We start from the raw sequence: 14,259 nt of genomic DNA, 5'->3' as shown, positions 1-14,259 counted from the left end.
ACACACACACAGAGGCATAATTATTTTGTCTATTGTAATGATGATAATATGAATACTTTACACATAAGGTTATGGGTATTGATATTCTTGTAGTGAAAATGTATACAATTACGGCCGTACACAGCTGCAGTACTGCAGGTGAAGGTTAATGATGAACGCTAAAAGAAAATGATACAAATATGTGAGGGGGAAAAGGGGGATATATATATAATTAGATATATATTTGATATATATATACATAAATATAAATACAAATATATATATATATATATATATATATATATATATATATATATATGAGTGTGTGTGTCTGTGGGTGGGTGCGTGTGTGTGTGTGTATGCTGTGCGTCTGTATCTTTCTGTCTATCTGGGTTTTGGGGTTTTTTTTTCCATCTGTCAACCTTTATGTACAGGTTTCCTACGAAACAAAAAGATCCATGCTAGTCTCTAAGAGTCTGATAACATTTTAGAATCAGGCTGACACGCAAGTCACACCTGCCCTGTGACTTGAATCGGCCCACTCTCATGTATAATTTTGCGGTCAAAAATGCGCGGAAATTGCGCCCTCTTACATTCCCTTTCACACCTATACTTGTGTTTCTTTCTGTTTCATTACTTTTCCTCAAAGTTTGTCGCTGGAGTCCTCCCGTGTAAAGAATCTTGCGGATTGGCTCATCATCAAACAACGACAAATACATTTTCGTAGCATGTAATCAGAGCAGACGTTGACCCTTAAACAGCGAGGTAATTCACTATTGTTTAATGCCCATTCAACGGACGAGCTCACCTGTTTGAAAAACGTATAGGCCCTACCTTTTGTTAACACAGTACTGCTGAATCCCCGCTGCCCGCACTACTTCGCCTTTTCCACATTACGTTTCAGCTAATGCGGACGTGGAGGTAGTATATTTACGCTTTTGATTTTTAGTCGCGCATCCTCTCATTCCAGCACGCGGAAAGAACAAATAAAAAATAAAAACAAACAAACAAACAAACAAAACATCAGTGATGAAATAAGAATGTGTCGGTATGAATGGGGCACTGCCAGGATAGCCTGCCCCATTAACGATCGCCGCCTGCACGGCGGTCGTACGCGGCCCCAACGGCGGGCAATTTCCCCCGCAAATCTGGTAGTTTATTACGTCCCAGCGGAGCTGGAATAGTCTGCTAACCTTACTTGGCAGTAAACATTTCCGTACCATCCTAGCTGCGCAAGGCAGTGCCAGCAGCTACGAGCCACGAATAAATGAATCTTTCAATCTTTCAATATCAAAAGGACCTTTTTTTTTTTTTTTTTTTAGATAAAATGGGTAAAACCCGACATGATACTCCGAAAAAGGGGATATAACAATCCATAGGTCTGCATTACTTCCGTACATTATGCAAATTGACACTGACGAGGTAATGGCCCCTTATGGTAATCGCTGCAAGAAGGACTAGAATGTTACTCATGATATTATATTTGTTTGCATTTTGAATGCGTGTCATTATTCAAATTGGTGTTTTACAGGCCTTTCTTGTTTTAGTACTAAATGCCGCCAAATGTGCAATGCATTATATCGTCGAAGATGACATTCCTCGCGCTGTGCGTGTGTGACTGTGTGTGTTTATATGAATTGTCTCTTTCTACGCAATTGTAAGTTCGAAACTGCTACAGTTCTAACAAGGTCGGAGAAAGGGAATGGGATTCTTCCGACATGTTTGATAAAGATCTATATCAGCAGTTGTGATTTTAGTGACGAATACATTTTTACAGATGGTAACACTAAGAACTTATTGATATGAAAAAAAAATTGTCATATCGCATCATGTTCCTCTGACTCATCTGCACTACCAAATCAAATCAAATATCAAATCAAAATAAATCAGTTCATTATGAATATCATTGTCTCATATCTGTGTTTAAAGCTTAACATGTTTTGTTTTGTGAATTACATATTGCATACACATGTCTTCTCGGGTGCGATGCCGACTCCGTCGAGCCTATTAGCATGTCAGCGAAATGCTTCCAAGGATTCGTATTGAGTCCTACACCAATTTGCGACGATGAATGCCCGTCTACCTAGTCATTAGCTGTCTTAGGCACGGTATAGTTGTATGTTTCGCATTTTTTTTTCTTGTTTATCCTTGTCTCTAAAGGAGACGTTGCCTTTCACTAGCAACACTTTTGCGCGAGAATGTTTTTGCCAACTTCGAATTATTATATAAGTCATTTTGTTGTCGCACGATTCATTGTGCGTATCAACCGAAGATGTTCTCACCATTCCTCCCCCTGCTTACGTAATGAATGACCATGGGGTGTTTCGCAGATGTGTCCATTTGATTTGCAGGCGTGTTTGTGTGGGGTGTATGTGTGTGAGGGAGAATGTAGGTGTGTGTGTGTGTGTGTGTGTGTGTGTGTGTGTGTGTGTGTGTGTGTGTGTGTGTGTGTGTGTGTGTGTGACTGTGTATGTGCTTTGCAGCCATCATTATGGTTGAAACAGCATGCAGTCCGTTTGTGATGATGTATTATTCTCTAATGTAAAGAAGGTCGTATCATCACGTCTTGATAATTGGCATTGCAGGTTCGAAATCAATGAAGCATGATATTGTGCCTTCTAATATTCAATTTCAACTGATGTACGAGGAAAATCCTGAAAGCAGTTCCACTGTCTCTCTCACAGTAGCTTTCTACGTTTCAGACTGACGACGATAAATTGCCTGAAGCTCTGTTCTTGCAAAGACACATTGTGTATATTTTGAATTGATATGAATATGTTTCTATTTTATTTCTACAAAAGCAAAAAACAAAAACAAAAACAAAAAATGAAAAACAAACATACATAGCTGAGTTGTATGAATAATTAATAGGTCATATACGATAACCTTTTTAACGTAAAAAAAAAAAAAGAAACGTATATTCTGATAGAGGATACATTTGCAAGAAAATAATGGTGAAGCCGTAATAGTCATAATAAACACAGTGGAGAGGCTTATCAGAAACACAGTTTGTATTTCTTATGCCCCCGGAAATAAAATCTACCACATGACAGCGAGGCAATCAGCGCACAAGAGAGTATACAAAAATGAAGCTCCACTCTATGAGAAAGAGATAGGAAGAAAGAATAAGAAACAGAAGGAATAGATGAGACAAGTTGATATGAGATGGGAAAGAAGAGATGGAGAGAGGAGAGGATGTCAAGCGGGAAGATTTGAAATTATTATTATCTTTTTTAGTAGTCTATTCCTGAATAATTGTAACTGTTCCTCGCTAAGTTTGTCAAGACGATAGAAAAGATCGACGATATTCAAAGTTTCAATGACATATCTGTTATTATGACACGATAAAGGTCAATCTTTAGTAATAGCAAAAATGATAATGATAATGATATGATAGTAATAATAACAGTGAAAATAAGGTCTTATTTATCCGGGATAGCCTCTTCAGTGTTGCAATTGCTCCATCACAGGGCATTGCCATTATTCTTACCCTATAGCGTTGCCAGGTACTCATTTATTTACCTGGGTCGAGAGGGACATAGCTGTAAAAACATCTTGTCCTAGGACTTTTAAGCTTTATTAGGCGGGAATTGAACTCGGGTCCTCCCGATTGGGAGTCGGGAGTGTTATCCACGATGCCAAATGCGCCCCCCGTCTTTCTATGATACCTTTTACGTGTTTTTATTGTAGACATGTTTGTGTGCATGCATGTGTCTCGCTATATAGTAGAGACTGCTTGTGTTTAGAATATCTTGACTCTGACAAGGGACGCAGCGCCTATCTGCCCATAGGAAATCTCTATAGGTATGAGTATATTCTCTTTACAGAATGGTTAAACACAGTGTGGTAATGAACGAATAATTGATAAAATAAGATGGTGAAATGAACCACCCTTTTTTCAGATGTTTATGCTGTACTGTTGATTATGGTGTTGTTATTGCTTTTTCATTCATTTCTAATATTTTGCATGGAGAATAGAAACTGTTTTTGTTTTGTTTTTTCATGAGAGCCCAATTTTTGTCCAATTCTACTAAGTTAGTGGCAAAAATATGAGAAGACCCTTGATTTTAAAATGTAAATCTGACTGCCTAATATTGTCCACACATTTTAGAAGATTTGATTTTCTATTTACTCAATGCGGTTACCCTGTTCCACTTAATCTTTCATGTATCGTAAATGCACTTAAGTTTCAGAAACCGAGGGTTACCAATATGAAGGTGACAACATTTTGAAAACTGAGGAAAATTTCTGTTACAACGAGATTGGCCATACTACAACTCTGCTGCACGTGTTGTATTGAGAGGACTGCATTCTACAAGCTCTGCTTTTTAGCAGTCCCCTCCATTTCCAGCATTATTGCTTATGCATTTACCACAGTGATAGAGTAGTGGTAAAATTTCAAGAATTATTGGTTACATAAGGCAGTTAAAACAGTACCTACCAAGAAAGGTACTGATTATGTTGTATAATAGTCTTATACTCCCACACATTGACTACGGTCTGGTAATATGGGGATTATCTTCTCAGTACCTCATTGTTAAACTACAACGTCTTCAAAACAAGTACGCGAGGCTGGTACTGGATGCGGATTTTTACACACCCCATACACTGTTATTACGAGAATTGAATTGGCAGTCTGTGTCCCAAAGAGTAAGATATCAGTTTGCATTGTATATGTACAAAGTTCTAAATGGTCTTACCCCATATTATTTGAAAGAATTATTTGTATACCGAACATGTGAGGTATTAACCAGATATGCTGTAACTTGTCCATTATATGTCCCCAAACCCAGAACAGAATATATGAAAAAATCTTTTCAGTATCATGGTTCAATCTTATGGAATAATATCCCTCATGTTAGAAATGCAGTATCACTATCTTTGTTTAAAAAGCAATGTAAAATCCTCTCTATTATTAACCGTTTATGATATTTTGTATACATTCGTAAGTGACAGAGATATTATTATGTTTAAAGTTAGTTGAAGTGAATATACACGTATAATGACAGCAAAGGTTGTTTAGGGCTTTATTGGTTATCACGTGGGTTTTCTGCCTGCCCACTTTTGGACGGGGAGGGCGCTTCAGAAGGGGGGGGGGCGTGTACATACCATTTGTAGCTCCTGAGATGCTCGCACGGGCAATTCATTTCGGCAGCTTATGTGTCAGCCGGGCGGGTATAATAGGCTCTTTACGCCTCTTTCAATGTATTATGTGGGTTGCAAATGCATATATGCATACATTTTTTTTTTTAAATTTTGTATTGAGTTTGTAAGTCATGTGTGGTGTACTTTTTTATTTTTGGATTTACTGTATTACTGTATTGAACATTGTATGTATTGTATTTTGTATTGTTTTAATGCAGGGTCCCTTTGTAAATCAGTTTTTTAACTGAAAGGGCTACCCTGTGAAAATAAAACGGAATAAATAAATAAAATAAAAAAGATATAACAGTTATTTTTTTTTTGTATATCTGTTGATAATTTACCTGTATCTTTTTACAATGTTATTTCTGTTCATCGCATTGTGTTACTAATTTTCTGACATCTGTGTATATGAATGTTTCATTGTACTTCCAATTATTTTGTTTGTTGGAAATGAAATAAATCAACAACTCAACAACTATATTGGGCACTGCGGCGTTGAAAAATAGCTATCTTTTAGGAATCATTCTCGGTTAGCTTGCGATGAACAAAATGTTTAATCAACACTACTTCTTGGAAACAATACTTTGAATTAATAATGATAGGGCCCTCCGGTAGAACTGTGCCTAAACACTTTAAAAAGCTGCGCATCGCAAAACGCCAGCATCAGTAGCTACTGTCCAATGGAGTTCAGATACAGCAATCGACACAATCATGACAATAACTTGTCCTTTCAATTAATCTACCATAGTGATTATCAATGAATGCGTAATATATTGTAGTAGCAGATGGCCGCTTAAGGTAGGGTTTGAATTGGGAGGAATTTTTGGCAAATTCTAATTGTTGACACTATTACAGACAGAGCTGCATGGGTGTGCGCAGAAGCGACGCTTTTCGTCGAAAGAAGTTGCGTGAGGGGGGCAAAACCGAATTGTCGTTATGAAATTGATTATTTCCCCACAGACACGCGCAACGGAGTCGAGCAGATCTTTGCTACTCACGAGGTAAACGTGACGAGGGCATTTGCCTTGTAATCCGTCTTTTTTCGTAAGTTATTCGTACTGAAACTGAGGATGTTAGGTTTTGACCAAATGTCAGCTTCCATGACATTCAATGAGGATGTTTTCTCGCCCTAAGCTTTTTTGCACTTGTACATCAATAAATTAAGAAAAGATTACACACACAAACAAAACACATATCTTTCTTTCTCTCAAAGTGTACGCATGTATATATATATATATATATATATACATATTTATATATAATATATATATATATATATAAATCAAATACGTATATATATATATGTAAACATTGTAGTTGCTCCGCGTATTGGCAGTACTAGAAATAGCAATATTAATGTCACAGCAGAGGAATGCATTAAATGCCAATCTTGATTTAAATTAAAATAAAAAGCTGGTCAAAAGAAGCAAAAATTTTCTTATTATTCAAAAATGGACTTATCGGTTTTTGCGAACAAGCTCTTCATATCTTTGATCACCTTGTTTTGTTTGCTTTCGTAGATGCCCACAGAATGTGCACGCTCAAACAGTTCAAGTTGTCATGAGCATGTACTGTAATGTTGAAGTTACACCTTGCCCCCTATAAATATCAGTATATAATTATGATCCATAAAATCGCCGTCTATATTTTGCAGTTCATGCAGCAAAAGGACGCATTTTTTCTCTTATCCTTCAGTCGGTAACGTCTATCGTTGTAACTATGAAGATTACAAGACAAGTCTATCGAGCTGTTTGCTTCGAATGACCAAGGTAATGGGGATATTTTCGTGCTGTGAGTCTGCAGAGTCACAACATGTTAATTATAAAGATTGAGTTCGAAAACACCACCTCTGCCCCGGTATTCCTGCAATAAATGTACTTCATTGGCTTAAAAATGGAACGTTTTTGACAAATTATGACACCATTGTTTTTTATTGTAATTATTCTATTTGCACAATGTTTCATTGTCTTCTTTGGTCACGAGCAATCATTTCTTTGCTAATGAGTCAAAATTAAATATACACAATTTCAACGCACACAGCTGTAGACCAAAATAGGCTTAGCATATAGAGGGTTAAATGAAACCGAAGAGCTAAATTTATTGACATAAAATTTTAAAAATGCCAAATAAAACATATAAACATATTGACAGTCTTAATGATATCATTATAGGTTAAGGAAGAATGGAAAAAAAAAGTCGAGTGATTGGTCTTTTGAAGTTTTGAAATAAAAATAAAACAATAAAAAAACCAAAGCAGGTAAGTTATTATCATAATTATAGGCGGCGAGCAATTACTTCAAAAGAGAAAGATGACTGTCGATAAAATAATTCCTCACATTAATCTGATAAACGCATAAACAAAACATGCCAGTAGTTTGGTAACGTACCGGAGACAGAAATAGCCTTTGATTGATGAAAGTTGATCACTACACACTATATCTCAGGATGTGAATCCTCGAGCCCCCCCCCCTTTTTTTTTTCTTTATGTGACACGCAACTACACAATAAACACATTTTCGACTCCTCCACTACCTCCATACACATTATCATCATCATCAACAACACCGCAATCAGCACAACCATTATAATCATCATCGTATATTGTTTTGTCACACCCTCACACAAACACACACGGTATTGATGATAGCAATTACCATAGGCCTAACGCATAACGGATGTTTACTACATACAGCATTTCAGACAGTGAGTGAAGATGGCTCAACTCCTCGGCTCAACTTTCGAAGAAACGGGTAATAGACTTCGCAAAAGATTCAATCTGCATAAAGGCTGCGCAGCACTTACCCACGTGTTACCGCAAAGACCGTTACAGGTATAAACAGGTATGTATTTTCTCCGGACGGGTTGTAGGTTCATTACAAGTTCACAAGCATGCATAATTGTCGGCTAAGAGTCGAGGTGTCTTGAAGAGAACACCAGACGCAAGGTGAAGACAGAAGAGATTAAAATGAAGCAATTTACATACCATCATCTCTACGGAAACCACATATTCATGAAGAGACAAGAGGATCTACATCATTTATATTATATACTTGTCCTGTTCATAGTATTTTGTATCGTTTTCGTAACGTTAAGATCCCCTTGCAAATCTGTTTTCGTTTTAACTGTCAATATAATAATAATAAAAAAAAACGAGTAGAGCATCGCTGTGTTTGTCAAAACAAATGGCGAGGGGGAAAAGGGTTGTTTGTCGTTTTTCAGCTTGTTGGGCACAGTGTTTTGGTGTGTACTCGTCGAAATTCTGGTGTTTTTTTTTTTCGCATTCACAAACTAGCACAATCGGCTTATAAACACACACACACACACATACACACATAAATGCACAACATTTCGTGTTTGTCTCCAGTGTTTGGACCTGCAGAATTGAGATTCTTTACAAACTCATCAAAGGAGACTCTTCTCTTCCAGACGCGATTTTATGAAACATTAGCTTTTTTTTTCTCCATCTTCTGTTTTCCGTTTCTTTCCCGCCTTCCTAATCTCCCTTTCAACCTTTCTAACACTAGATACAGCACGCATATTTTTGTTATATTTTTCCCGTGTTTTTTTAGTTTAAGAAAAAGTCTGCTTTTCTGACAAATCTGCCACAAACAACAGAAAAAAAAAATCCCCAAATGTAATAGGTAATCCAAGTGTTTTCGCGAATATCGTGATTTTGTCCATATCGCTATAGCGCGAAACGTCAGGAATGTGCACGGGCAGAAGAAAGGGGAATATATACGGAGGATTATGAGATATGCGGGCAGAATATCAGGAATTTCAAAGAAAGGAGTTATATGATTGTGTGTATAATATATGTGCAATATGGGAGGTAAAATTTGCCTGTCATCTGTCTTTAAACTCCCCAAACTCACTTTCTTCTTCTCCTCCTCCTCCTCCTCCTCCTCCCCTTGCATTTTTTCTATCCCTGTTTTCTCTATCTTGCACTTTTTTTTCTTTTTTTTTCTCTTCTTTTTTCCATCTGTTTGTCCCACACCACGTTTTGCCAGCGACTGAATGTTGCGTAGTATAATAATAATATTAACGATAATACGGTCTTATTTACCCAGGGTAACCTCTTCAGTGTTACCACTGCTCTACCAGAGGGCCCTGCCATTATCATTACCCTAGCCTTGCCAGGTACTCATTTACACCTGGGTTGAGAGGGACATGGTGGGTAAAAGCATCTTGTCCAAGGAGGTAAGCGTTGGGCGGGATTCGAACTCGGGTCCTCCGATCGAGAGTCGGGAGTTTTATCCACTATGCCACAGCACCCCCACATAGAGATCATTCAGATAAAAGAAATTGACGCTTGAGTTCTGTCGATTGTTCAAGATTGTTTCCAGACGATGATCTACCTGCAAACACACGTAAGCGCCTTCAACTATGATTATCACACTACTGTTATCAATAAACACTGTAAAAAGAGCGGTGTTAGATTTAACGCCATGGGTATTAAATCCAACATCGATCAAGTGTCAATAGAGGACCACACCGTAGAAAGTATGTTTTGATGGTGTCAAAAAGTGTTCACCTGGCCCTTTCTGGTGTTAATTTGAAACTACAGCTGGTGAAATTTTGACACTGCGCTGGTGTTCATTCATCAATGACATTACTCAGTTACTTGGTGTTGATTTGATATTGCTTGTGTTAATGCAAATCGTATAACACCAGCCCAGCTTCAATAGGAGACCACACCAACTGGTGTTACTGCGGTGTAAATGTATTCACATTTTTTTTTTAAATCAAATACTTTATCGGAAAGTTCTTGTTAGTCTTATTGAAGTTCAAATTCAAGAAGAAATACAATAACTGATTACCTGAATAAAAATTAGTTTTATATTTTGAAGTGACACCCGAAGGGGTTAATCTAACACCACAAGTGAGCACCAGAAATGTAACACCAGCTCGATGTTTCACATTTAACACCCGATTTTTTTTTTTTTTTCAGTGTAGCACCCCTTCCATCAAGAAAATAAGTTAAATGCATTAAACTCAACGCGCAGGGGGCTCTCTGCTCATTTCGAAGAGAAAGAGAAAAGAAAATGCCAACGTCACAAAGATTTTACTTACGGCTCATTGAAAATGCGATAATGACCATCAAACAATAATGCACAGATAAATTTATTTTGGGAAATTGATTGTGCAGTGTGTCGTGCATTTGCGTACGTGTGTCATTCAGGATGGTTGTTGCAGTTGTTGTATTCTTTAATCTATGTCCTAAATTTAAGCACGCATTTCTCTTCCCCTATCATTTGTTCATTGTCTGAATGTTAATGGATAATGCATTTTTTTTTTTTTTTTGCCTGAGGATGTACAATAGACTGCTTGAACACACAAAGAAGAATACTTGCATTACATTTGTCATATTGCTGCCGTTTGGTGTGAATACTTCAATTCGGTAGCCATTTTCGCACTATTAAAAAGCCTGCTGAGCACTATGTAGCGGAATTAAAACCAGCGCCTGTAAGACACCCACTCTATAGGCCTACGGGTGCACATCACGAAACCGACACCCACAAGTTATACAGCCTCCAAGACATAGACCCACAGCCCATGAGTCATACAGCCCACGAGTCGTCCCTTGGGCAGTTCTACCTAGTGTCTATCTCATGGGTCTTACTTGCCTTTATCTTGTAATGACGAACTCATGGGCTATTACTCGTGGGTGTGGGTATCGTGGGATGACCCCTCTCTACTATAAACGTGCATTCCTTCCAAAGTCTAAGCCATGCAGCGAATTTGTTGCAGACCAAAACCAAGCTAAAACATACCCCCCCCCCCAAAAAAAAAAAAAAAAAAAAAAAAAAAAACTAAAACAACAAAACTTCCCAAGGGCGGACCAAGGAATTCCGTAGAAAAAGGGGCGCACGTGCCCATTTTTTTTTCTTTTTCTTTTTTTTTTCCATTAATAAAAAAAAAAAAAAATAAATAGATAAAAGGGGGCGCCGGATACGCTACCCCTGGATCTGCCACTGCTTCAAGAGTGTCTATTCCAATAGGTGCAAACCAATCCGTAGGACCGGTGATATAAGAGTGTCGGACAATTCTGTCATGCCTTTATTATCTTTTTTTTAATGATCACCTGTGTGTCCAGTCCTTCTCGAACTATTACGTTGGACCCTTTTAGCGCATCACGCAAGTCATCTTATACGAGAACACACCAAGTTAAAAAGATATACGAAAACAAAATGAATGACCAGAAAAGGAAGAAAGAAATAAGGAATAGCATCCTATAGGTCAATTTACCAGTTCTTACCTGAGTGTCATTCAGAGTGGTTAGCAGGTTATATCCGGTTAAAACTTCCTTGTTCTGGCGAACATGTTCCAGGGCAAGCTCAACGGCGGGGAGAACACCCCATCCGAGGGAGGACTCCGCCCGTCCCTCGTTCAGGGGAAACAGTCCGACCACGTGTATGTCCCGCACCACGGGTTTGTTGGTGGTCGTGCTGCTCTGCTCCGTGCTCAACGTCGATCCCACGTCCGTGGCAGTAAAGGCATCGCGGAAGTCGTCCGTGCCGCCTAGGTCTTGCGCCACGACGGCCCGCGGGCTCGGCGACGCAGCGATGAACACCACGGCCAACAGGGCGGCGATCCTTACACCCTTCATAGCACAAACTAGAAACGAGCAGGGTGAAATACTCCCTCTCTAAGTTGACGCAATATCCTGCACGATAATGAGCGCTACGCGAATTGCTTTCTCCGTTAACACTCCTGACCACAAGCAGACGACACGGGCTTGGGTTGTAATACTTCTGAATGTGTTCAACTTTGAAGGAAAATATTCCACAGTGTTAGAGAGATTAACGAAATTAGCATGCAACGTAAGATATTGTCTTTCTCGTCTGCGAAGTTATTCGTCAGTTTGCATTATATCGCTGGCGAGTGCTTGAGTCTCGACTACTGTTTATGCTATCTATTCATTGCAGCCAATCTTGAACCCTGAACTCGTAAAACGAGACCGAAAACAAGACATTGACACGTTCGTCAGTGTTGACACAACGCCGGAGTTATTGTCGTTGCGCCTCGCAGCAAACTCACATCAAACTTGAAGGTCATACGCTCCGCAAAAGTTAGTATTCTGTCCAAACTCCTACTTCCTTGTATTTTTCTCTTACGCTTCCTGACAAACGTTTATTATTATCAGTAAAGGTCTTCACATAAAATGCCTTTCAGGTTATTCAATCCAAGTTACCCACGTGGAGACAAAACCCAACAGCAGTGTTTATCCTTCAACGATCAAAGTCAAGAACTACTCCAGTCACGAAGAGATTCGAAGTCAAAGTACAGATGCGATAAACACAGCTGGTACACTTCACGCGACGGCTAGCCCGACAATGAGAGGTACGTCCGCCTGGGAGCTAGCTGGCGACGTAGTGACTTTAACACCAGCTTCTATCGTATTCGACGAGTTCTGCCTGTTTACGTACGTCGATGGTGGCGGACGCACTATTGTGAGGGTAAAAAAAAAAGCTCATAACTTTGTCCGCCTGCGCTGTGTACTTCACGTGCGAGCGCAATATTAGTCACCATCCTTTACTGCTAAAACACCATCCCTCGCAGCTCTCGTATTATTATCATTTTATACAAATGATTCACAATATCAAACACAATGACATCATTGGAAGGGAATAGAAGTGTTGAGTCCGTGATCGCTTGCACTTCGTGTTTAGTTCTAATCACTTTAGATTTACTGATTTCATTAATAAACATTGACAATCTTTTGCACACTGTTCAGCCACTGTAAATAATGAACATTTGTCAACCATAATTATTCTATTTTTTTTTTCAGTCGTGTTCGGAATGGTTCGTCTATGTTATTCTGTTCTTGAATCAACATTAATTTCTGTATTTTCATTATATAATCTTATAAATTTGTGTGTAGATGGAAGTGTACGTCAAATAAATTCTGCGGGGGAGCCAACATAGCAAACTTATTTGCTACTTGATAAGGTATGCATAAAATGTATCTGGAATAAACGTATAAAAAAAAAACCGAAGAGAGAGTAAGGACAGAGACAAACTGAGTTACACACATACTTTCATACATTACACAAACATACGTACACACATATCCATACATGCTTGCAGGCATAGTCCTGCGTACATAGACACATCCATAAATGACACATTATGCACATCAATATAGCACTCCAAATTAAAGTGCACTAGACGAAATAGGTTCCGTTGACACGTTGTCAAAATATCGCACGAAGGTTGTTGAATATAGTGCAGTCCGTATGAGGCAAGTACCATACACAGCTAACCATTTTCACTCCTCCAATCACGTGTTTGCTCAGCAAGCTGGTGAAATAGCGAATGCTTGGCCAGTCAATCTCGGACCCAAACAAGAATCTCCTCCTCAGTCAATAGCTTGCGTCAATACGGGCGAATCGAATTAAAAGTGGCATGCGACTGCACCCCCAAATTACCGTCCGCCAGGTAACCACTTATTGAGGAAATACCCACCGCCCAGTGGAACCAGCTTGCTGTGGATGCGCCGTTTTGTTTTCGGTATACGCCTACGAATGGAATATTGCAAAATGACCCATCAAAACGATGGAACTGCAAACGCAAAATCTGTAAGGTGTTGTAGCAGTCAACCAAAAATGAAGATAATTATCATGCATTCATTAGTAGAGATTAATACAAAACAGCTTTGTTATCTTTGTACTAGTCTTTAAATAATGACTCCACATTTCTGAGAAGGTAGTCAATACCCTTTGGGAAAGCTCTCTCCCGCTTGAAATGAAATGAACTGAAATGTGACAACAAACTATAAAGTGAAGAAAGCTGACAGAGTCAGCATTTATAGCGGTAGCTCCATTATCTCTGGATTCTTTGAAATACTGAAAGGAAGATCCCCGTCGTGCTCCGTAAGGAGTGCTATGGGGACATTATATATGCTGGCTGCGACTGCATGTATAATAGATCTATCATATAGGAAAACACAGAAATGCATGGTTGTGAGATGTAAGAAGGAGAATAAGATGTGACTGGTGGTAGACGATGTGTAAACAAATTATTGATTTCTAAATATAGTGATTTCTAAATATACTCCATACCAAACGCCCTAGTTCCTCATTAGACATAAATAGTCTCGTTCCCCATTGTATTCGTATCAGAGAAAATGCAGAT

The 14,259-nt window shown here is 38.7% G+C and overlaps 1 protein-coding gene across 1 annotated transcript in view; it reads right to left on the bottom strand.

Moving 5' to 3' along the window:
• Window positions 1-11,756, bottom strand: part of LOC140246993 (gamma-aminobutyric acid type B receptor subunit 2-like) — a 160,345-nt gene extending 148,589 nt beyond the window's left edge. The window contains exon 1 of the mRNA XM_072326296.1: window positions 11,381-11,756. Within this exon, the coding sequence (XP_072182397.1) occupies window positions 11,381-11,731 (351 nt within the window). The 5' untranslated portion in view covers window positions 11,732-11,756. The remainder of the gene's footprint in view (window positions 1-11,380) is intronic.
• Window positions 11,757-14,259: the final 2,503 nt, after the last annotated feature.

This window comes from Diadema setosum, chromosome 3 (assembly GCF_964275005.1).
Source record: "Diadema setosum chromosome 3, eeDiaSeto1, whole genome shotgun sequence".
Taxonomy (NCBI): Eukaryota; Metazoa; Echinodermata; class Echinoidea; order Diadematoida; family Diadematidae; genus Diadema; species Diadema setosum.
The sequence above is the reverse complement of the archived record's forward strand: the minus strand, read 5'-3'. Positions and strand labels throughout refer to the sequence as shown.